The sequence below is a fragment of the Podarcis bocagei genome, assembly GCF_964188305.1.
Source record: "Podarcis bocagei genome assembly, chromosome: 9".
Classification (NCBI taxonomy): Eukaryota; Metazoa; Chordata; class Lepidosauria; order Squamata; family Lacertidae; genus Podarcis; species Podarcis bocagei.
This window is the reverse complement of record NC_138134.1, coordinates 7,295,510-7,321,157: the sequence shown is the minus strand read 5'-3', so window position 1 is coordinate 7,321,157 and position 25,648 is coordinate 7,295,510. Positions and strand designations below refer to the sequence as shown.

General features: G+C 44.8%; 2 protein-coding genes across 4 annotated transcripts in view; both read left to right on the top strand.

Annotated features, from left to right (window-relative positions):
- The window catches only part of CCDC33 (coiled-coil domain containing 33), a 154,973-nt gene that overhangs the window by 24,455 nt on the left and 104,870 nt on the right, over positions 1-25,648 (top strand). For all 3 annotated transcript variants that reach the window (XM_081207621.1, XM_081207619.1, XM_081207620.1), the window contains one exon: positions 23,775-23,908. In XM_081207621.1, the coding sequence (XP_081063747.1) occupies positions 23,775-23,908 (134 nt within the window). The remainder of the gene's footprint in view (positions 1-23,774; positions 23,909-25,648) is intronic.
- LOC308594631 (uncharacterized protein) overlaps positions 23,429-25,648 on the top strand; it is a 133,228-nt gene continuing 131,008 nt past the window's right edge. The window contains exon 1 of the mRNA XM_081207969.1: positions 23,429-23,520. The gene's annotated coding sequence lies outside the window, so the exon portion shown is untranslated. The remainder of the gene's footprint in view (positions 23,521-25,648) is intronic.

Sequence of the window (25,648 nt, the reverse complement as noted above, 5' to 3'; positions counted from 1 at the left end):
CCCCAATCTCCAAATGGGGAGAGAGTCGAGGGGTTCCTGCGCTCGCCTAGAGTTCAGTTTCCTTGGAATGAAGGACAGTGGAGTCTCTTTTAGGACAGATGGATTTCTCAGAGGATGTAGGGACTCAAATTTCCTCCTACGGGAAAAGCAATCCCACCGCTAACACGGTGTTTCATGCACCCCAACCTCTGAGTGGTGAGCAGTTCCAGTGGTTCCAGCACTTATGCAGGATTCGGTATCCTTGGAATGAAGGTCAGAATGTGGTGTATTTAGGATACAGTGGTACCTCGGGTTACGTACTTAATTCGTTCCAGAGGTCCGTTCTTAACCTGAAACTGTTCTTAACCTGAAGCACCACTTTAGCTAATGGGGCCTCCCGCTACTGCCACGCCGCCAGAGCACGATTTCTGTTCTCATCTTGAAGCAAAGTTCTTAACCTGAGGTACTATTTCTGGGTTAGAGGAGTCTGTAACCTGAAGCGTATGTAACTCGAGGTACCACTGTACATGGTTTTGTTGTTGTTGTTTAGTCGTTTAGTCGTGTCCGACTCTTCATGACCCCATGGACCAGAGCACGCCAGGCACTCCTGTCTTCCACTGCCTCCCGCAGTTTGGTCAAACTCATGCTTGTAGCTTTGAGAACACTGCCCAACTACCTCATCCTCTGTCGTCCCCTTCTCCTTGTGCCCTCCATCTTTCCCAACATCAGGGTCTTTTCCAGGGAGTCTTCTCTTCTCATGAGGTGGTCAAAATATTGGAGCCTCAGCTTCAGGATCTGTCCTTCCAGTGAGCACTCAGGGCCGATTTCCTTAAGAATAGATAGGTTTGATCTTCTTGCAGTCCATGGGACTCCCAAGAGTCTCCTCCAGCACCATAATTCAAAAGCATCAATTCTTTGGCGATCAGCCTTCTTTGTGGTCCAGCTCTCACATCTCTCTTCTATACATCACTACTGGGAAAACCATAACTTTAACTTTTTAGACTATGTTTAGTACATGGTTTTAGACTATTGTATTTTAATATTCTGTTGGAAGCCGCCCATAGTGGCTGGGGAAATCCAGCCAGATGGGCGGGGTATATATAAATTATTATTATTATTATTATTATTATTATTATTATTATTATTATTATTTCACACATCTATACAACCCAAGCATAAGGTGGAGGGACCACAGCATTAACACCCCAACAGATCTTGCTTCTCCATTAGTTGCAGCTTCTCCTTGTCTTGCTTCCAGCTCAGCGCTCACACACCACACTAGCTTTCATTCTCCTACCTAGCAGCCAGGTGGAGGAAAAGCCCATCGTTAGCATGGAGGGTCTCATCACTTAGTTGCAGCTCTTGCAACCTGGCTCCTTCTTTTGGGGTGCTGAGGAGGACACTTAGCTGATGAGGACCACCTACGGTCATTGGCCAACAAAGAGACTTGCCCAACCAGTTTAGCAGTAGAATCCTACTTCAGATTCTAATCCTCACTGGGTATAGGACCCACGAAGATTGGAAGGGACCCAGAGCATCATCTAGGCTGCCCCTCCAAAAAACCCCACAATACCCTGGTTAGGAAGTCAGATGCTTAAAGACCTGCTGTACCAGATCAATGGAATGGCCTGATCCAGCAGCCCCTTTTTGTGTTCTGGTGCTATGACATGCAAAACACTACTAAGCCTTAGGTTACATAAATACAATCCTGGTAACAACACACACAACGTAACAGGCTGTTTTTGACTATGTAACTTCTATTTCAAACACAATTCAACATATAATATCTCACAAAGTGTAATTCCATAGACCAATGTATTATGCAAACAGAACATATCAAGAGAAATTAAAGTCCAATGGATGGTCAGGAGATCAAGTCCATTTGGTTCCTAAATTGGCATATTGAAGAAGAAGAGTTTGGATTTGATATCCCGCCTTTCACTCCCTTTAAGGAGTCTCAAAGCGGCTAACATTCTCCTTTCCCTTCCTCCCCCACAACAAACACTCTGTGAGGTGAGTGGGGCTGAGAGACTTCAAGGAAGTGTGACTGGCCCAAGGTCACCCAGCAGCTGCATGTGGAGGAGCGGAGACGCGAACCCGGTTCCCCAGATTACAAGACTACCACTCTTAACCACTACACCACACTGGCTCTCAATAACAATATTGGCAATAACAATGACAGTTTTTGACCAATATTGACAAATTGACAAACAGCAGCAACTGTGGGTGGAGGATATTTGCATATCTCACAAATTAGACCTGCCCCGTGCACCAGGTGTCTGAGTAGCCATGGTGAGGAGAACTGAGGCAGAAAGATATATAGGCTTTTGTTTGCAGGAATGCTGCCTTGATCGCTGAGAGTGGCATAAAGAGGACTGGGCAGTGTTGAGATCCAGGCAGACCTTGGCCTAAGAGGAGCCCCTAATGAGGCTGTTGCTAGGCAGAGGGAAAGCTGCATCCATTATGCAATGTGAATTAGCAAAAGATACAAATGAGAGGGAGGCTTGGGCACGTTGTCAATCAAAGGCTAATTTGCACATGAATGGCACTTCCCCCCTGGTATCAAAATAGCTCTTTCTGAAATGTGAGGTGTTTGGTTTTTTAAAACAAACAAACAAACAAAACAAATCCCACCTTTATTGGGGAGGGGAGCCCCCAGTAAAACACTAACTGTGAATCCTTAAAAGCATTTGTTTAAAAAACAAAAACAAAACCCTAATATTAAAGGAATGAACACAGCAGTTGAGCGCAATTAAAGAGCCAATAGAAACCATTTGAATATCAAAAAGCATGGCCACTGGTCCCATCACCTCCTGGCAAATAGAAGGGGAAGAAATGGAGGCAGTGAGAGATTTTACTTTCTTGGGCTCCATGATCACTGCAGATGGTGGCAGCAGCCACAAAATTAAAAGACGCCTGCTTCTTGGGAGAAAAGCAATGACAAACCTAGACAGCATCTTAAAAAGCAGAGACATCACCTTGCCAACAAAGGTCCATATAGTAAAAGCTATGGTTTTCCCAGTAGTGATGTATGGAAGTGAGAGCTGGACCATAAAGAAGGCTGATCGCCGAACAATTGATGCTTTTGAATTATGGTGCTGGAGGAGACTCTTGAGAGTCCCATGGACTGCAAGAAGATCAAACCTCTCCATTCTTAAGGAAATCCGCCCTGAGTGCTGCTCACTGGAAGGACAGATCCTGAAGCTGAGGCTCCAAGACTTTGGCCACCTCATGAGAAGAGAAGACTCCCTGGAAAAGACCCTGATGTTGGGAAAGATGGAGGGCACAAGGAGAAGGGGACGACAGAGGACGAGATGGCTGGACGGTGTTCTTGAAGCTACCAGCATGAGTTTCACCAAACTGCGGGAGGCAGTGGAAGACAGGAGTGCCTGGCGTGCTCTGGTCCATGGAGTCACGAAGAGTCGGACGCGACTAAACAACTAAACAACAAGAGTTGGAGAAAGTTCAGAAAGAGCAGCCAAAATGATCCAGGGTTGGAGTGACTGCTCTGTGAAGGAAGGTTGCAGCATTTGGGACTGTTTTGTTTAGAGAAAGGCGAGGAAGAGGCAACATGATAGACTATGCCTGATGTGGAGAAAGTGGACAAAGAAAAGCCCCCCCCCCCATAACACTAGAAAATGTGGGTATCCCATGAAGCTGAATGTCGGAAGATTCAAGAAAGATAAAAATAAGTCCTTCACGCAGCATGGAATTGAACTATGGAACTCACTCCCACTGGAGGCAGGGAGGGCTCTTTTGCTGAGCTCCTGCTTGCAGGTTTCCCACTGGGACTTCTGGTTGGCCACTGTGAGAACAGGATGGAGACCTAGGTGGGTCACTGGCCTGATCCTGCAGGCTCTTCTGAGTTTACATTCTGTCTGGTATTTGTTGCATACAGCACGGTTTCCTTTTTTCCCCTTTTTCTTTTTTTATAATAATATTTATTAAACAATCAAAAGCTTCAAAAATTTAAACATAAAATACAAAAACCAAAGAAAACCTACAAAAATGGGAAAATACAAAACAAAACACATAGAAGTACACAATAAAAGCCAGTTAACAGAATAGAAAAAGAAGAAAAAAACACCAAAAAAGAAAACAAAAAAAGATTAGTGTTTCCATATCTTATATCTCATTCACTAGTTTCTTGACCTCCTCACACCTCCCTTTTTGTATTCCAGTTCAGATATTTAGTTCAGCAAGTCCTTACCCTCTATCATTCATCCTTACTCAACATCTTAACCTATAATAAATATATATTTTCCACCATTGTCAATCCATATTTGCATATTCTTATTAATCTTTTAACTAACACCACTTATTTTCAATCCAACATCCCTTTAACATTCATTAATTTTACAGTATTTCTGTAGATAGTCTTTAAATTTCTTCCAGTCTTCTTTCACCAACTTCTTTCACCCTGGTCTCGGATTCTGCCAGTCATTTCCGCCAGTTCCATATAGTCCATCACCTTCACCTGCCATTCTTCCAGAGTGGGTAAATCTTGTGTCTTCCAATACTTTGCAATAAGTATTCTTGCTGCTGTTGTAGCATACATAAAAAAAGTTCTGTCCTTCTTTGGCACCAATTGGCCAACAATGCCCAGGAGAAAGGCCTCTGGTTTCTACAGGAAGGTATATTTAAATACCTTTTTCATTTCATTATACATCATTTCCCAGAAAGCCTTAATCTTTGGGCACGTCCACCAAAGGTGAAAGAATGTACCTTCAGTCTCTTTACATTTCCAACATTTATTTTCGGGCAAATGATAGATTTTTGCAAGCTTGACTAGGGTCAATTCCCCTTTTTCTTTTTAGAATACCGTATTTTTCGCTCTATAAGACGCACCAGACCACATGATGCGCCTAGTTTTTGGAGGAGGAAAACAAGAAAAAAAATATTCTGAATCTCAAAACCATAACAGCAAGAGGGATCGCTGCGCAGTGAAAGCAGCAATTCCTCTTGCTGTTATGGCTTCTGGGATAGCTGCGCAGCCTGCATTCGCTCCATAAGACACACACACATTTCCCCTTACTTTTTAGGAGGGAAAAAGTGAGTCTTATAGAGCAAAAAATACGGTATATCTTTATTGATTTAAAATACTATCATCCAAATATACTACAAATAGTTACAACAGAATTTCACACGGAAATGAGAAAGGAATAACAAGAATAAAAATAAAAAGCAAAGAAGATTAACATTAAAATAAAAGAATATTGGTTGCATTATCATATCTTGACCAATATGTCTTCTAGAACAAAAACTTCCAATCATTCTCGTTGTTCTTTTTCTAATATCTTGATTTTATCGCACAGTTTATTTTATAGCTTTTTCTGCATATTCTTCTAAGATATTTTTCCAATTATTTATTATACACAAGTATCGTTCAATTCTGCCAGGATAGTTTTATTTTTACAGTGTGATCTTATATACTCCTTGAATAATATCCATTCTCTATATACTTTTTGATTTAGGGCTCCCCTAACTTTTCCAGTCAGCTTTGCTAAGTGAAAATACTCTACCATGAGTGTTTGCCAATCTATTATTGTTGGTATTGTTTCACATTTCCAGCTTCTGGCTACGAGTATTCTTGCAGCCATAACTGAGTACATAAACAGTGGTCTTGTGTTTTGCTTTATTTCTGTTGGTAATGTTCCTAGAAGGAAAATCTCCGGTCTGTTTTTTTGATGTTAAGTTTAAATAGTTTTTAAAATTCGTCATATATTCATACAGCACTGTTTCCATTCTGCTGCAATCTGTCTTCTGCCAAACACTTGGTCTTGCTGTCCACTGTAGCAAGGACGTTATGTCACAAATTATATTATTCCACCCCATTAATTTCACTGCAAAGGAAACCCAGTGCAAATGGTGTGTGTGTGTGTGTGTGTGTGTGTGTGTGTGTGTAATCAATTATGTACCATTTGTGAACCGAAAGCGACAGCAACAGTGAATATTGAACATTAGCAGCTGGATTGATTTCCATTTCAAGCATGAGACATTATCAATGACCATGGGCAATTTCCACTCCTGTTTCTGTTTGGATCAGAATTCTCCAGTTGTTCTACTTTCAAACAAAAAGACACATAAACACGTGGATATGTGTGCACAGAGGTAACATTTTCAGGGCAATTTCTCAGGACGGCTCTTACTGCTGTGGTGTCTCTAGCCTTAGGCAAGGGCTTAATTTGTCAAAGCTAAATTTCTGAGCATGGACACTGGTCCAGCCATTCTTTTAGGACTTTCAGAGGTGATGCGGAAGAGATGTCAGGGTCAGTCCAATGCATTCCTCCCCTCCTGCCCTCCGGTGAAAGTGCTGAAGAAGTCAAAGCCGTAACCATTGAAGCCAAGATATTGTCCCCCAAAGACTCCTGGTTTTCAATTACATTATGTCCCTTTCAATTCCTGCTCCTCTCTAATTTTATTCATCGCTGAGGCAAGCGGTCTCAACAGCATTTGGTGGGTTGTAAAAGCCAGCTTTCTGCATCTGTTCATAGCTCGCTGAGAGGAGAAATGAGCTCTGTTCCTCTTGCCGGGTCTGTGGGACTGCAGCGTCTGAGGAATGCCCTAATGACTTCCTATCAAAATGTTTGTAGTAGACAATGGAGGAGGGTAATTATTATTTGAGGAACACAAGTTGGGGAGTGTGCAAGGAATTGTGGGGGGCAGGAGTTCCCCCTTTATAGCTCTGTGGGGTTACAGTGCACCATCACTTCTGACACAGGGCCTGGACTGAAAACATACCTTGCTGAACCTGTCTAAGCAGGTGTTGGCATGGTCAGTGTCTGGTTGGGTGGTGACATAAGAAAGGGGGGATACACATATAAAAAGTGGGGGACAAGATGCATTTGCCATGTCTGCTATTAAAATATTTATTTACTATATTTATATAATATTGTTCTCCAAGCAGGATTTCTGTAATGCTCTTTATGTGCAGCTGCCTCAGAAGATGCTTTGAAATCTTCAAATGGGGCAGAATTTGGCCACCCTGGTGTTTGTTTGTTTGTTTTATTTCATAAAATTTATACACTGCTTGTTCGTTTAAAAACTGATATAAGAAAAAACAACTACACATTTTCCCTTATGGGGTACCCAAGAGCCCATATAGAGTCCTCTTTTTAGGTTCTCTATTGGTAGGAGAAAATAACAGAGGCCAACCAGAGAATATTGAGAAGCAAGGCAGCTAGTAAGCCTTTATTCATCTTGCTGTCCATTGGGGCAAAACTATGCAACTTGTTTAAGTAATTATGATGTTGCCATTATGTCATTCCACCCCTTTCATTACAGTGCAAAAGAAATGGGATGCCAATATAGGGGACGTGGCTATAATCCAATGTTTGCCATTTGCAGACTGACAACCACAACAACAGTAAATACCAATTGTATTCACTGGATTGATTTCCATTCCAGACGTGAGATGAATAAGAGTGTGTCGGCAATTTATACTCCTAAATTCCCTGACATCCCTTCTAACAAAGCTTGCAGCTGAGAGAGCCTTTGTCATCTCAAAATGTACCACCCTGAGTCCATTTTCCGTTCTTTTTACACCATCTTATACATCTTTATTTCCATACGAACGATTTCTATTGCTTAGGTATGCAGCCATCGAATACTGCTTGTGCATGTTGCAAGGACATGCAGAAATGTTGATGTCAGTGCAACTGATCCGTGAGAATGGAATAGCAAGACCCCCCCTTGCTCCCTCCTGGAGGTGAGGCATGCAAGACCGAGGTGGGGAGGGGCAAATGAAAGGTCCCCCTCCAAACCTTGTTCTAATACTTTAGCTCAGGCGCTTCAGAGTAGATGAAAGAAATTCAAGGACCCCTTAATGATTGTTTTCCTCTCTCCTTGAGGAACCAGATTGCCATGAAATCTCCCATTTGTCACGGCCATCCGTTGTGCTCCTGGAAGTGAGGAGCAGAGTTTGTGTGGAATTGGGGCATCTGGGGAACAATGAGCTTTTGAGACGCCAGGAGCAGTTGAGCACATTATCCTCTGAAGAAGGAATAGGGTTCAAATTTACGCAGCAGCTGGGTTGCTTTTCTGCTCAGAGGTTCTGCTGGTCTCGGAAGGCATTCATTATTCACACAATGGCAGCCTTCTGTTGATGGCTTCAACCTTGGCATGCTTGGTGAATCATAGAATTGCAGAGTTCTGCAATTCTAGGATCATCTAGTCCACCCCCTGCAATGCACAAATCACAGCTAAAGCATCTCTGACAGATGGCCATCTCTGCTTAAAAACCTCCAACTTGCAAGGAAGGAAGTTGTTCCACTGTCAAACAACGGTAAATGCCAGAAAGTTCTGATGAGGCACCCAGCAATAAAACAGTAATTGAAGCCCACCCTTCAATTCCTCAAAAGATTTCTTATCCTGTCGGGAGTCTTCAGCACAGGAAACTGCCTGGCACTAAGCCAATCCATTGGTACATCTAGTTCAGTGTTTTCTATACTGACTGGGAACAATTCTCCAGCGTTTCAAATGAGACAAGCTCCCAGCCTGACCTGGAGATCCTGGAAATTGAATTTGGGATATTCAGCATCCAAAGCAGGCGCTCTAACCACTGAGCCACAGCCTTGCATTTTCAAGTATGGATTATATCACTTGGGTTTTTATTTTTGCTTTAAAAATAAAATAAAAAGCATAACGCATCGTTTTACTCTTTCCTTCCACCACAAGAAAATCGCAAGTCTTGAGATGCAGAAAACATACCATATTTTTCACCCTATAGGACGCACCGTCCCATAAGGTGCACCTAGTTTTTTGGGGGGGGGATAAAGGGGGAAAAATTATTTTTTCCCCAGGTGCGGGGCTGGGGTAGGGGAAGCCCGAGCTTCCCCCAACCCCAGCCCCCAGAACAGGCAACTCTCCGCAAGCCATGGGAGCCTGGTGCCGGGCTCCCGCGCCTTGTGGAGTGCTGCGCGGAACTTGGGCGCGCTGAGCCCAGCACGCCCAGGCTTCAGCATGCAGGCAACTCTCCGCAAGCCACGGGAGCCCAGCGCCAGGTTCCTGCACTTTGCGGAGAGCTGCGCGAAGTCTGGAGAGCGAGAGGGGTCGGTGTGCACCGACCCCTCTCGCTCTCCAGGCTTCAGCGAAAGCCTGCATTCGCCTCATAGGACGCACCCAGATTTCCCCTTCATTTTTGGAGGAGGAAAAGTGCGTCCTATAGGGCGAAAAATACGGTACTTGCTGTTTGTTTGTCTGTCTCAGTATCTCTCTGGAGTGCAGTTTGATGCTAACCAAATGCTACTCCTTGCTCAGTCATGCATGTGTAGCTGCGTGACGTCAAAATGCACCGTTCAATATCCAGCCGCACAGTGGCAGGCAAAAGTAGGTCACTGTGGCAGGAGAGCTAGAGAGGTTTGGACTTGTTGTGACTGCCAGGAGAAAGCACTTGTCTTGCTCAATGGCCCACAGGTGATTTGCTGCCATGTGCATCTGAGTCCTGCTAGGAGACTGAAGTGAGTTTCTTGTTTGGGTCGAAGGCTGCTTGCTTCCAGTCTGTGAAGAGCTACTGCAGCCATGTCACTGCGCTTAGTGTTTTCAGCAAATTAAGAGATCTTGACTTCCACTCCATGGGCTTCATTTGGAGTCAGACTTGGAAATTATCCTGTCCCTTCCCCACTGAGAAAATCACTCTTTCCCCCTCCCTATGCCCAATACACCTTTTGGAGGTGTCAGCACTGTGAACCCCTCCATCTTAGACTCAGGTTGTTCAGGATATATGATTTATTTACACATATAGACAACACAGTCTCCACAGTCCCTCATTCCAAGCATAAGTGACTGGAACCTCCTGGAATCTCACACCGCTCAGAGATTAGGGTGTCTTGTAACAGTATTAAGAGCCTAAGAAGTGTGGGAATGTTTAGGGATGCGGGGGAGGATATATTGTCTAAGATATCCTATCCCAACTTTTCTTTACGAGTTCAACAAAATCAGCAGAGTTAACACTCCCCTTTTTAAGCACACAAACAGCAGATAGCTTGCTCAGACTCGTTAGAGTCTCTGTAAATATTTCCTGGTATTTCCCCCATTTAATCCCTCCTAAAATAAGACGCTACGCAGTCTTCTGTAAAGTATAAAACGCTTACTCACAAGTAATCATCTGTTCACACAAAGGTTCCCAGAAGGCAGACTTAAAAGGTTAGAACATAGTTTAAATGTGGTGACTATCTCCTTATGGGAGAAAGCCCCCCTTTTCTTCTCTTGGCCAGGAGCCAAGGGTGCATCTTGGTAGTGCTGTTGTTAAGATGGCATCAATAGAGACAAGAGGAGACAAGATGAGTGCTGTTGTTAAGATGGCATCAATAGAGACAAGAGGAGACAAGATGGTCGCCAGCCTGTGGTTCTTGGTTCTTTCTACTTCTTGAGAGGCCATGCCCATCTCAAGTTGCCCATAGGAAGTTTCGTCTCAGTCATGGAAAGCAGGAAGTTCCGGCTGAAGGACTGAGATAACCTTCATGTCCACTCTAGCCATGTTGTGTTTGACTGCACCTGATTCTTGCATCCCACAAGAAAAGCCTGTTGGATCCGGCCAATGGCCTCTATGGTCCAGCAACCTCTTCTTACAATGGCCAACAAGATGCCCTTGGGAAACCAGCAAGCAGGACCCTCTCCTCCTGCCGTTTCCAGCACCTAGTTTTCAACTGGTATTCCTCTCCTCCTATTCCCAATGATGTTGCTTGGACTCATTCCCTCCCAAGAGTTCCAACCCTCATGATCCAGTAGCCCTGGGTAATGTCATTCCCAAGCATCTGTCACCCACTGTGAACATTATTACTCAGTGCTGAAGTGTGTGTTAATACAAGCAGGAACTGCTCATACTGGTGGAGTAATGATGTGCTTAAGCGACACCAATAGATTGGATTTCTCATCCATACTTTCTACTTATCCTGTCATGCAAATCACACAGCTATTAAACATTTATTGCTCAATAAAATTCTTTTTTTTTTTATAAAATTTTTATTGGTTTTACAGCATTTTTAAGAAAAACAAACAAACACAAAAAGTGACAAACATACACGAATAGTTTCAAACATATTTTCATAAACCTCTTTTCTTGGACTTCCCCTTACCCCCCCTCTCTGCATCCCAATGTCCATATTTCAACTAGCAACTCCCAATTGTTACTTTCTAATCTCTGTCATCTTAGTCCTCTTTTATAGTCTAGCCTTGTATCCCTGTACCCTTTTGCTTCTGGAAACCACAACATTTTAGCATTCATTAAGTTTATAGTAGTCCTTAAGATAGCTTTTAAATTTTCTCCATTCTTCTTCCACCGTCTCTTTTCGTTGATCACGGATTCTGCCTGTCATCTCAGCCAGTGTCATATAGTCCATCACTTTCATCTGCCATTCTTCCAGAGTGGGTAAATCTTGTGTCTTCCAATACTTTGCGATGAGTATTCTTGCTGCTGTTGTGGCATACATAAAGAAAATTCTATCTTTCTTTGTCACCAATTGACCGACAATGCCCAAGAGAAAGGCCTCTGGTTTTTTAGGAAAGGTACATTTAAGTACCTTTTTCATTTCATTATAGATCATTTCCCAGAAGGCCTTTATCTTCGGGCATGTCCACCAAAGGTGATAGAAAGTACCTTCAGTCTCTTTACACTTCCAACATTTATTATCGGGCAAATGATAGATTTTTGCCAGTTTGACTGGGGTCATGTACCACCTGTAAACCATTTTCATAATGTTTTCCTTTAAAGCATTACATGCCGTAAATTTAATACCGGTGTTCCATAACCATTCCCAGTCAGCTGACATAATGTTATGTCCAACATCCTGAGCCCACTTAATCATAGCCGATTTAACTGTTTCATCCTGTGTGTTCCATTTCAGCAACAAGTTATACATTCTAGATAGATTCTTAGTATTGGGTTCTAACAATTCGGTCTCTAGTTTTGATTTTTCCACCTGGAAACCGATTTTCCTATCCTGTTTAAAAAATTCCATTATTTGGCGGTATTGAAACCAATTTTCTACTTTGTACTTCAATTTCTCCTGACTTTGTAGTTTGAACTTGTCTCCATCCTGTTCTAAGATTTCCCAATACTTCGGCCATCCGACCTCCATATTGAGTTTCTTCACTGCTTTAGCCTCCACTGGTGACACCCATCTAGGGGTTTTATTTTCCAATAGATCTTTATATCTTATCCAAACATTAAATAATGCTTTTCTAACAATGTGATTTTTAAAAGTACTGTTAACTTTGTCATACCAAAGATATGCATGCCAACCGAAAGCATTATTGAAACCTTCCAGATCCAAGATGTCCGTATTCTCGAGGAGCATCCATTCTTTCAGCCAGCAAAAAGCTGCTGCCTCATAGTACAATTTTAGGTCCGGCAGGGCAAAACCCCCTCTTTCTTTAGCGTCAGTCAGTATTTTAAATTTAATTCGGGGCTTTTTGCCCTGCCAGACAAATTTCGAAATGTCTTTGTGCCACCTCTTAAAACATTCCATCTTGTCGAGAATCTGCAAGGTCTGAAACAAAAATAACATTCTAGGCAATACATTCATTTTAATTACTGCAATTCGGCCTAACATTGACAGTTTCAGATTTGACCATATTTCTAAATCTTTTTTAATTTCTGACCAACATTTTTCATAGTTATCCTTATACAAATTCACATTCTTAGATGTTAAATAAACCCCTAGGTATTTCACCTTCTTGACCACAGTCAAACCTGTTTCCTATTGCTCAATAAAATTCATAAGCTCTCCCCGCCCCCCCGCCCGTCTGCAGAAAGACATGGATAATCTTGGTATCTTGCAGACGGATCATATCCACTTTGCTTCATCCCTCTAAATTCCACCTGAGCCTTGACCAAGTCAGATTCTGGCAGCCTGCTCTAGCTTTCCGTCCTTTTCCCCATGTCAGTGCCTTTGCCTCAGCCATTAAGAACCTTTTAAGGATAATCTGCTCACTCATCATATCCATTTGTACATCACCCAGTAACTGCATTATGGTTAAATCAACAGCACTAAAAGGCATTGAAGCTTTCTCTTTAAAAGACTTGTAGCAAGTACAGGCTCTGTTCGACTTCCATCAAGGAGCAGCCCTCTTCGTGATTACTTTTATTTTCACACTTGTTTTTGCAAGTTTCTCTGAGTTCACCTTTCTGGAAAAAGGGGGTGAATAAATATCACAAATAATGACAACAAACTTGGCATGCCAATTTCTCAGCTTAATATGCTGGGCTCCTGCAGAGAGCGGGGTAGCCAGTGTGGTGTAGTGGTTAAGAGCTGTAGACTCATAATCTGGTGAACCGGGTTTGCTTCCCCGCTCCTCCACATGCAGCTGCTGGGTGACCTTGGGCCAGTCACACTTCTCTGAAGTCTCTCAGCCTCACTCACCTCACAGAGTGTTTGTTGTGGGGGAGGAAGGGAAAGGAGAATGTTAGCCGCTTTGAGACTCCTTAGGGTAGTAATAAAGCGGGATATCAGATCCAAACTCTTCTTCTTCTTCCTCCTCTGTGCCTAACTTGACCCACGCAGCAGAACGAGGTACAAACAAGGCAAGAGAACGCTGAGTGGCCAAATGGACTAGACCAGTTCAGGAAGACTATGCGGCTTTGGAAGGGATTTGCATTTGCCTTGGAAGCAATACAGAACCGAACGAGATCTCTTTGGTTCAGTACTGACCCATGCCAAATGATCTGCAGAGTAAAAATAGGAAGGATGAGAAAGTGCATGTTTTCATGGAATTGTGGAATTGTAGAGTTAGAAGGGACCGCCAAGGGTCATCTAGTTCACACCCTGCAATGCAGGACTCCTGCCCACAGCTGTCCCTGGGTGGGCACTGCCCACTTCTGCCTATTGTGATAGGAATTTTGAGGCCTTAGATATATGTTAAATGTTCATAAGTGTACCAACCAAGCGCGTACATAGAGCAGCACAGGAAGACCGACCTGGAACCATTTTGATTCCCAAACTGAGCAAATGTTTTCTCTACAAGGTCAAATGAAAATGGAAAAGCCTCCCCATTGTCTTTCCCTTCACAAATCCTGTCTTAAGGGCACATTTAAGATATGAATAGGGTGTGACCTGGAACAGGAACTAAGTATTTATCATTACAAAAGACTGGCCAGGCTCCCCAGGCAATCCAATCAAGTGACCATTAAGCAGGTAACCTGGCAGACAGGAGGTAAACAAGTCACTCAGATTTCTGCTGTAGACCGCCTTTTCTGTGATGTAGGTATGATGTATGGAGGGGTGGTCTTGAGCTCCAGTGCAGGGAATTTAAAATGTCTATATAAGGCCTTGCATGCCATTGTTCTTGGTTCCTTCTCCCTCCTGCGTGTGGTGAGCGAGGACTCTGTTGCAACAGATCAATAAAGATTAGGCTTACTAGCTGCTTTGCTTCTCAATATTCTCTGGTTGGCCTCTGTTATTTTCTCCTACCAATAGGGAACCTACGTAAGGACTCTATATGGGCTCTTGGGTACCCCATAAGGGGAAAAGGGCAGATTTTTGTTTACAACACTATCCATACCCTTCTTTACCTAGCTCTGGTTGCAGTTGCAGGAGCTGAGTTTGGTGCTAGCTTCACCTCTCTAGAAGACACAGACACTGTATTATTTCAGTCACCAGTAGGGACATCTAGTTCGGCATCCTGTTCTCCCCGTGGCCAGCCAGATACCTCAATGGGAAACCTGCAAGCAGGACCCAGCCACGAAGAGCACTCTCCCATATAAAGAGCAGGGAGACTGCTGGATCAGGTCACAGGGGGCCTGCTCTCCCAATGGCTTGCCAGAGAAACTCTGCCCTCCTGCAGTTCCAAGCAACTGGTTGTTGTTGTTTAGTCGTTTAGTTGTGTCCGACTCTTCGTGACCCCATGGACCAGAGCACGCCAGGCACTCCTGTCTTCCACTGCCTCCCGCAGTTTGGTTAAACTCATGCTGGTAGCTTCGAGAACACTGTCCAACCATCTCGTCCTCTGTCGTCCCCTTCTCCTTGTGCCCTCCATCTTTCCCAACATCAGGGTCTCTTCCAGGGAGTCGTCTCTTCTCATGAGGTGGCCAAAGTATTGGAGCCTCAGCTTCAGGATCTGTCCTTCCAGTGAGCACTCAGGGCTGATTTCCTTCAGAATGGAGAGGTTTGATCTTCTTGCAGTCCATGGGACTCTCAAGAGTCTCCTCCAGCACCATAATTCAAAAGCACCAATTCTTTGGCGATCAGCTTTCTTTATGGTCCAGCTCTCACTTCCATACATCACTACTGGGGAAACCATAGCTTTTACTATACGAACCTTTGTTGGCAAGGTGATGTCTCTGCTTTTTAAGATCCTGTCTAGGTTTGTCATTGCTTTTCTCCCAAGAAGCAGGCATCTTTTAATTTCACGATTGCTGTCACCATCTGCAGTGATCATGGAGCCCAAGAAAGCAAAATCTCTCACTGCCTCAATTTCTTCCCCTTCTATTTGCCAGGAGGTGATGGGCCCAGTGGCCATGATCTTGGTTTTTTTTTGATGTTGAGCTTCAGACCATATTTTGCGCTCTCCTCTTTCACCCTCATTAAAAGGTTCTTTAATTCCTCCTCACTTTCTGCCATCAAGGTTGTGTCATCTGCATATCTGAGGTTGTTGATATTTCTTCCGGCAATCTTAATTCCGATTCATCCAGCCCAGCCTTTCGCATGACGAATTCTGCATATAAGTTAAATAAGCAGGGAGACAATATACAGCCTTGTCGTAGTCAGAAGCATTACAGCTTCCAGCCATAGAGGCAGAGCATCGCCATCAAGGCTAGTAGCCATCGATAGCTCCATCCTTCCACCAGTCCCATTGTTTCTTAGGTTGGCCTGTTGCAAGTCTCCCAGAGCACCCACCTCAGTCTCTCCTCCCCATTTGCCCAGGAACATACACCACGTGCCTCTTTGGTCTTCATTGGGACTCTAAGCACGTTATGATCAGCGCAGGAAGCCCCTGCGGAGCTCATTACCAGAGGCTGGATTCCCTCCTCTAGCTGCGTTGGGATGCCAGGAGCTTAATGCTTGCCTCTTCCTGGATAACGCCAACCCGTCTCTCTGTTTCCCAGTTGTGGGTCTTGCTGGGTTTCCCCTCTTCTTTTCCCTTCCAGCTTGGGACTGTGCAGAGCTGGAAAGTTCATTTTTAAAAAGGAATAAATTTGAGTTCAAGATGCTCCCAAAGGGACAGGTTCCAGTTCACAGTTGTCCCTTTCCAAACCAAACTAGTTCGGTTCATGTCCAGTGCGCACAGTTCACTTCAAGGTAATCCAAATGATCCTCAGTAGAAAAAAAAGTTTTGTTTTAAGGATTCAGAATGTTACAAGCTGCTGTGCCAAAGTATAAAATAACCAAGTGGAGGCGAAGAAAACATCAAATCAGTGGGATGTGACATGGTTATAGTGGTACCTCGGGTTACATACGCTTCAGGTTACAGACTCCGCTAACCCAGAAATAGTACCTCTAGAGGCCCCATTAGCTAAAGTGGTGCTTCAGGTTAAGAACAGTTTCTGGTTAAGAACGGACCTCCGGAACGAATTAAGTTCTTAACCTGAGGTACCACCGTAGTTTGTTTCCCTAGCAATTATGTTCTTTAAGCTTAAAGGCCCAAAGAATCTGAAGAGTTTTTTAAAACGTAAGAGAACGAACTTGAAGATGAAGTAGAAATTGCAGGAAGTTCTGTCACCAAATGAACTTAATTCACGTTCAGTTCACCTGCCAATTATGGAAATCCTTCTTGGGGATTTTTGAACCAATGCAGTGAACTTTGCTAAAGCAGACTTGTTCATTTGATGCATTGATCGCGTGAGATGGTAGAGTCTGAAAGAGGAACCAAGGCTAGGGATCAGGGCTTTCCTGGGTAGAGGATGGAGAAGGGGTGAGTTTGCGAATAGCCCCTGGCTTATTTCACAAATGTGTTTCTTGCTCTGCCCATCAGTGGCAAGTGACCACAGAAGGGAAGGGGGCCCCCAGGCTGAAAAACGTCCCCCAACCTTGAAGTGCTGCCCTCTGACCCCTTGTAATGGCACCTCCCCACAACACACATGCCAACGGTTCTCTGTGAGCCAACGGGTCAGGCAGACCATGCTTTGGCTTTGTGGATCTGCCGGCATCTGTGGCCAAATGTAGTGCTCTCCTGAGCAGCTGATTAAAAACAAAAAGACAAGTTGCTTCCCTGCATGGTGAGGCCAGTGATCAGAAAAGCCAAGTCAATGTGCCCGAAGCCTTTGGCTCCTTCTGGGTCTTCGCATCAAGATTGTTCCTTTGATTTGGGTGTGAGTGCGGAGAGAGCAGAATTTCTGAGCAGGCCCTATTGATCTTTGCCTCCAGCTCACCCAAGGTGGTGTGTGTGTGTGTGTGTGTGTGTGTGTGTGTGTGTGTGTGTGAAAATTTCTGTGTGCTGTTTGGCTTCTAGGATCTCTACGGTGAGGGCTGTCTGTCTGTCTGTCTGTCTGTCTGCTGAGCTGCCTCTACCTGCTCCCCCCCCCTTGCCATGAAAAGCGGAGGGGGGAAAGTGCATCCTTTCATCCATTATTGATGCCTTGGTGGTCCAACCCGATCTTTTGGGGATGGAGAGTGGGAGGGGAGGGGAGCGAGATTAAAAGGGTCATGTGATCAGGCAGCATGCAATTTTCCTAGAGGCCTAAGCTAAGAGAGGACCAATTACTGGATGAAATGCCAGCAGCTACACTTAAGAGGCGAAAGCGGTTAAAAAAAAAACGAGGAGGAGGAGGAGGGGGACCCAGGGTGGTTGCAGGGCAGCATTTCCCCCCTAAAGCAGGCATCCCATTAACACGTTGTGGGGGACTGTGACTCCATTAAGATGGCCTCCCCAGCGATGGGCGATATCAAATGGCTTGTGAAGAAATGGTCATTAATTTTTCATTGCTTGGAGGAGAGGGGAGCTTGGCGGGGGGGGGGGATTTTAAAGGCAGAGTAGCCCAGAGCAACAGCTGGGGAGATGCACAGGAACATCCCAGGGACAAGGGGCAAAGCCACTCATCCATCTGGTGTCGAAGGCAGCCCGGCTCCAAGGCTGCCAGATGAGTCCTCCTCGCTTTGTCTGGTGGGGCTCAGATAGAGCTTCTGACCCTGAAGGGGTTGTGTGTGTGTGTGTGTGTGTGTGTGTGTGTGTGTTTGCCGCCTTGCAACCCTTTCAAGAAATGGTTACCTGTAAACCACAACAGCTGCGAGAATATTGCGAGCGAAGAATGGGAAGAAACAAGATTTACCAACATCAAAGAACGGCAGATGAAGATGATGGACTATATGGAACTTGCCGAACTGACCGGGAGACTCCGAGAACCAGAGAGAAGAGATGGTAGAAGATTGGAAGAAGTTTAAGGAATATTTGAAAAAAATATGTTAATAATTAAATCTTAGAATAGCTTTGGAAGTGGATATAGGCGGTAGGGTTAGAAGTAGAAGACAGTGTATTTTATAAGTGATAAAATGTGAAGTTTTTTATGGTTAAAGTAAGTGGGGGGGGGAAGATGGTTAGAAAGTATGATATATGTACACTGCTAAAGATGAAGTAAAATGAAAATCAGATAGGTGGGACTTGGGGAAGCAAACTTAACAATGTTTAGAAAAATAAGGATATGACAAGAATTTGTTTGTCTTTTCTGTTTGTGTTTTTTATTTGTGTTATAAAATGAATTTAAAAAATTGTGGGGTTGGAAAGAAGAAGAAATGGTTACATCCACTGTGGTCTTTGCTTGAGATTCAGAAGGGGGTGAGAATGCCGAGGCCTTCATTTGATCAGCAGATAGAAAACATATGAATTTGAGTCCAACCAATCAGCTGCATTTCAATTCAGCTGTTGGTTTGGGGAATGAAAATTAAGTACGTTGGCATTAAAACAATGATCTGTACCAATTCTTCCCTGGTTCCTAGACTCAGGTTCTCAAGCTCAGGAGGCAGGACCGGAGCCAGACCCTATGCAGGGCAGGTTCAATATATTTCCAGGCGCGCACCCCTCTAATTTAGCACTTCAGTGCAAAACCAATCAGACACACCCCTAGGAATTATGGGAGTTTGGTTCACTCCATGCTTGTGGTGGGTGGGGTACAGCATGACCTTTCTGTATTGGACTTCTTTCTCTGCACTGCTTCCAGGAAAGCTAAAATTCATGGATATATAATTTCATGCAGTCAGGGGCTATCAGTGGCTTCTGGCTACAGTGGCTCTGCTCTGTCTCCCCAGCTGGAGGCAGTAATGTTTCTGAAACCCAGTTGCTAGGAACCACAGGAACCGAATGTTGCTCTTGTGCCCAAATCCTGCTTGCTGACTTCCTTTTGGCGCAGCTGGCTGGCCACTGTGAGAAAGCCACTTCCGCCCTGCAGAGGGGAATCCCCGGCCGCGTCACTCCCTGGCCAGCCAATCAGCTGGCTCTGGGGGCGTGGCCTGCCCTATTTAACGCAGGTGCAGCCAGGGATCTCCCTCTTTTCCCGCCTACCAGCTGTTCCTGTTTCCCACCCTCCCGCCCTTTAAGGTTTTTGTTCCTTGACCTTGCTATGGACCTCGGTTGGTCGCCGTTGAGGGGCCTGGTAGGAATTTTTCCCACTTGGCAAATTGGCACCAGCCACTTGGTTTTTGCCTAGCTCATAGCAAATTGTCACAACTTTCTTGGTATTGGCGATTAGGCATTGGTATTGTTTTGTAGATGGAAGAGGGGAGGAAGCGCCATCACCTGCCCCACAATTTGTAGGGTAGTCCGATAAAGGATTCCGGGGGGCGTGGCCCTGTCCGAAGCCTATGAAGGTGAGGGCCTAAGGCACGCCCCTGAGCGGTGACCCCGAGGAGGTTCCTAGTTGATGTGCATCAGCAGGACTCCCCCTACTGGTGGTTAACCCTTCCCGGACTTCAAGCGGACAGGCTGAACCGGATATAGTCGGTTAGGACCAATGCCTAAGCCAATACCGCTCATCACCTGTAACCGATAAAGTTGTGACCATATTTAGCCCATTAACCTTAAATAATTGTGCCATGTGTCTTTATTTTCACGGGGGGGGGGGGGGGACTCGCCATGCAACAGTGTTCAACGATGAATCCCTCCTATTTCCCTTCCTCCCCCTAGACACACGCATGTAGTCTGTTAGGACCAATGCCTAAGCCAATACCGCTTATCACCTGTAACCAATAAAGCTGTGGCCTTATTTAGCCCATTAACCTTAATAATTGTGTTATGTGTCTTTATTTCCAAGGGGGGACGGGACTCGCCACGCAACAGGATGCCGAACTACATGGGCCATCGGCCTGATCCTGCAGGGTTCTTCCTATGTTCTTATAATTTCTGATCTGCTCTGGCAGTAATTGCCACTTTTTAAAAAAGAAGAAGAAAAAGATTGCCTTAGATTTTGCACAGAATAAACAGCATAAACGGATAATTATGGAACACTATATAAATGCTGGGAACTTGCTAATTAGCACTCTGGTTCCTGCTCATGGTGCCTTCTGTGAATGCTCCTTGATGGGGGCTCTTAACCCTTCCTCTCCCTTCCCCGCCTCTCTCTCCCCAAGTACCTTCTTCCCCTCTTCATCATTCCTTCAGGGAATTAGTTCTTTGGTGTGTGATAATAGGCGCTCATATAAATGGATAGCAAAGACCTTGGTAATGATGGCTGTTTCCAAGGAACACTGCGGCAAGAGTGAAGTGTAAATAATGGTGTTGATTAGCTGGATCGATACAAGCCCAAAATTAAAACGCGGTCACGGCAAGCCTCTGAAAGCAGGTAAAACATGTCTGTTTCCCAGAAGGGACAGAGTGATAGATTCCCCATTATGTACATACTAGCAGTGATGGCACATTCCAAGATAGAGAAGGAACATGCCACGTCATATAACAAGATTGTTTTCTTGGTGGTGGTTTTAACTAAGTTGGTGGTTTTAACTAAGATGTATTTATAATTATTTGTGCATTTCAACAATGTGGCAGAAATGGCTTTTGTAAAATGCTTAGAAGCTTACTTGGGGAGGGATCATTTTGCTATGTATTCCCCCCCCCTCTCTCTGATGTGTGTGTTTGTGTGTGTGTCAAATTCTCCAACCGTTCCGGCCAGTTTTCCTGACTCCTTTACATGCTTTTTCAGAAAGAAGCCCCGTCGTATTGAATAGGGCTTGCTACTTATAACTGTGTTTAGAATGGCAGGTAGCTTTTGTGAGAAGTTAGTTTTTCCTTTAAGAAATAGCGCGCGCACACACACAGCTTAAATGAGTCACATTTCCTCTTTCTCTCTTTCTCATTTGGCCTTTTCTTCAAGTTTAGAGCAGCTTCCATGCACCAGGCAAGTCTTTAGCCTTGACACTTGAAAACGTGGCTGCTCTCCAGTTTCAATCTGGTTTCCCTGGAAACCCCAGAGCCGCCTGCTACTTAGCTGTTTGTGGGAAGCCAGAGTTGAACCATCAGCAGAGGTGGCTAGTACCAAGTGGGAGTGCGAGGGAGCAAGGCAAGGAGGCCAATGGCAGACAGAGCGAACTCAGCCTAGTTTAGTCCCCCTCCTCTCCCTCCTTGCTGAGCTCTAAGGGGCAACACTGAGACTAAGAGGAAGAAGCCAATAGGCATAGAATCATGGAATCATCTAGTCCAACATCCTGCAAAGGAAGAATCTCAACTAAAGAATCCATGACAGATGCCCATCAAACCTTTGCTGCATCACACTGGCTTTAGATCCTCTTCACATGTACTACTGACAAGCAGTGGTGTAGCATGGGTTGTCAGCACCCGGGGCAAGGCAAGTAATTTGCGCCCCCTAACCCGTGGATTTTAGTAGGGGCAGAGAGCTGCGTGTACGAGCGCCCCTCCCGATGTTGCGCCCGGTGCGGCCGACCCCCCCCTGCACCCCCCATGCTACGCCACTGCTGACAAGCCAGGTGTCCTCCATCTTACACTGGTGTAACTTGTTTTTCCTGCATAAGTGTAGAACCTGAAATTTTCCCTATTGAAATTCATGTCGTTACTTTGGGCCCAGTTCTCCAGTCTGTTAAGATCATATTGAATCTTGATTCTGTCTTCTGTGACATTAGCTACCCCTTCCAGTTTGGTGCAGACCCTCCCAGTGTCCCTATTTTCCAGGGGTCTCCCTAATTTAGAGAAGCCGTCCCAGTTTCTGATTTGATCCTGGAGTGTCCCACTTTTCCTTAGGATGTCCCTATTTTCATTGGAGAAACGTTGGAGGGTATGGAGTTATCCGACCCCTGAGCCATCTGAAGGCAATCCTGTATATGGAAGTTTTTAAAAAGATGTTTAATGTTTTATTACATTTTTGGAAGCCTCCCAATGTAGCTGGGGCAACCTAGTAAGATGTGTGGGGTTTAAATAGTAAAGTTATCATTATGGAATGAGACATCCCTATTTTCATCAGAGAAATGTGGGAGGGTTAGGGTTGACAATATAAGCTAGGAAATGCGTAACTTTAATTATTACTACGAATGATTTACGGACAAGTTGAAGGAAGTCTTGAAAGGGATGGTTATGTAAATTGTTGATGTAAAAACTACAATTTTATGTATTCTTTCTTTTTCTTTTCTTCGCTATTCTTTTCTTTGTGCGCTATTTTCTTTCGTTTATTTGTGTGCTAGCTTGCTTTTATTTTCTCATGGAACAAATCAATAAAAAAAGGCAAAAGAGAAATGTGGGAGGGTATGTTGGTGTCATTCCGAAGGTGAGGGCGAATTTGTCTGGATGGCTGGAAGGAAGCTATGGTTGAGAGGTGACCCTCTTGGCATATGACCTTGAAGACCTTGTCCTGCTCTGTCCCAGTTCCCAGGGTGGCCAGTTTGGTCACGTAGCAACGAAATGGATTATCAAGCTAGGCCCTCCGGAGAGTGCATGGCAGAAGGAAGCGAATAAAGCAGACTTTCAAACACCCTTTCAGTTCTGATTTCATTAAGAAGGCTTATGTGTCCTGAGTCAGAAAAGAGCCTCTGTTTGCTGTTCCAAGGCCTCCCAGATTTAGTGGCCTGGTATTTGTGATTTACAGGATTATGTTGCCGCTTTGCAGTGGGTTGTATAAGATCCAGTGTGGTACCTAGATTTGTGCCATGACTAGTGGAAGGTGTTTGAAAGCATATAAAGTAGTCAATGCTAGTCTTACACCTTGAAATGCGTGAACCAAAGGCAGCCCTGCTTACAGTCCTGACAACAGAGCACTTTGCAGATGGAGGCCTACAGCTCAGAGTGAAGGTCTGAACCTGGGAATACACTGATCTGTAATGCAGTCTTGGGGCCACTGCGCAGCATTCTTTCTCTGAAAGCCGAAGTCCGCCTTGATCTGTGATGGTTTGCTCAGCATCAGCCACCCAGTTGTTGGGGCCAGTGTGGTGTAATGGGTAGAGTCTTGGACTATGACCTGGCAGATGAGGCTTCGAATGGCGCTCAGTGGGTGACCTTGAGTCAGCCACTACCTTCTCTCAATCTCACCTACCTCACAGGATTGCTGTGGGATTAAATGAAGTGAGGGAGATCCATGCACACTGTTATGTACTGAAGTTCTCACCCTGGGCCAGCAGGGGGATACTGTAGATAGTTATGCAAATGAAGGATCGAAAAGTGACGTTCAGTGATTGGATAGTTTTAGAACGTTGCAACAGTTACAATTGTTCTGTATCTCTATATAAGCAGGCTGACTGAGCTCCTCAGCTTAGTTCTGTTCCAGCTTACAAAATAAAGAGCTGCTTTGGAGAAATCGCTGTGTCATCTGCTATGTCAACCCACAACCTAACACACACACCACATCAAGCTCCTTTGAGAAAAAAGGTGGTCAGTGCAATAAGTGAACAAACCCAGCTTTGAAGTCACGACTCCTTCTCTTCTGTTTCTCCTAGAAAAACCACCTCGGATGAAGACAGCAAGCAGCTAGCCCAGGGCGTGACTCACGTGGCTGCCCAGCCAACCCACAGACCGATCTGGGAGGAGACAGTGGCTGTGGAAATGAACAAGGCGAAGGCAGGAGAAGAAGGTGTGCAGTGCAGGAAAGGACCACAAGGCGCTCTCCTCTTGGGGGTGGGAGGCTCTCTAATGTAGTAGCTTAGGCCCAGGCTATATTCCTTTTAAGGGACGCGGGTGGCGCTGTGGGTTAAACCACAGAGCCTAGGACTTGTCGATCAGAAGGTTGGCGGTTCGAATCCCCACGTCCTGCCAACCTAGCAGTTCAAAAGCACGAACTGCAAGTAGGTACTGCTCCAGCGGGAAGGTAAACGGCATTTCCGTGCGCTGCTCTGGTTTTGCCAGAAGCGGCTTAGCCATGCTGGCCACATGACCCGGAAAAACTGTCTGCGGACAAACGCCGGCTCCCTTGGCCAATAAAGCGAGATGAGCACTGCAACCCCAGAGTAGTCCACGAGTGGACCTAATGGTCAGGGGTCCCTTTACCTACATTGCTTTTAACACTCTTTTTTTTACTTCTATCAATGTGAATGTTGGTGCATATTCTACCACACAGGGCTGTGCATGGCTAACAGAAAAGCTATTGCATGCCAAAACACGTCCTGCTGCTCCTAGCAGCACACACCAGAGCAGAGGCAACAGACCTCTGGCCCACAGGCTGCTCAGCCCCTCAGGCCTCCCCTGTTTGGTCCACGAGGCCATTTCAGCCAAGCCACGTATATGAAGCCAGGCAAAGGCAGGGCTGAAAGGGGCTTTGCAGGCGCTACACATTGGCTGGGTCTGCAAAGCCCCTTGCCCAGCACTTCCCAACCACCAGGCACAAATCAGCTGTGCTGCCTGCATTGCAGTGTGTGGATTCTATGATTCTGAGTTACTTTGGAAAGAAAGAAAAGGCTCCACTTTTTTTTTGGTAATCTCTCTTATTACAAATTTTGAAATAAAAATAGCGAACAATCAAAGGGTATCCATAAGTTCTGAGAAAAGACATTCAGTACAATGACATTGTCAATATTACCCAGTCAGAGGTTCAGACAGAAAGGGATCTCTCCAGAAAAAATATGGTGTCTGTGTCCCATGTCTTCCTTTCTCAAGAGCATAACAAATTATTATTATTATTATTATTATTATTATTATTATTATTAATAATAATAATATCTTTATTGTCATTGCCCCCTCTCGGGGACAACGAAATTACTTGGCTGCTCCATCCACCCAGGTAGGGCACTCCACATAAAATCAAATCAACTATAAAAACACTAATTAAAACAATACAGTATAATACAGCAAGGAAGATTAGATGACTTTCAAAGTCCAGGCTTCCCATTCAGGGCCGAGATCGCTCTGGAGAAGAAGCTGTTCTTAAGACGGCTCGTTCTTGTCTTCATCGTCCTGTATCTCCGTCCCGACGGCAGGAGCTCGAAGAGACAGTGACCAGGATGCGATGGATCTTTTACTATGTCCAGTGCCTTCCTATGGCACCTTGTGGCATAAATCTGCTCTAAGGTGGAGAGTGAGCAGCCAACAATGCTCTCTGCTGCCTTAAGAACCATGCACAACCCCAACCTGTCCCGGGTAGTACAGCTTCCGTACCACACACATAAGCCATAAGTGAGCACGCTCTCAATGGCACAGTGATAGAAGGCAAGCAGCAGTTTCTGCGGAAGATGGTTTTAACAGGTGCAAAAAGCACTCACTCTTACAAGGAAGCAGTTTCTATTCAAAAGTGTGTTGTTGGATGCAAACTCAATTCTCTGTAGACACTAGAGTAAGAATTGCACTGAACACAGAAGCCTCACCTTCAGTCTCTACAGGC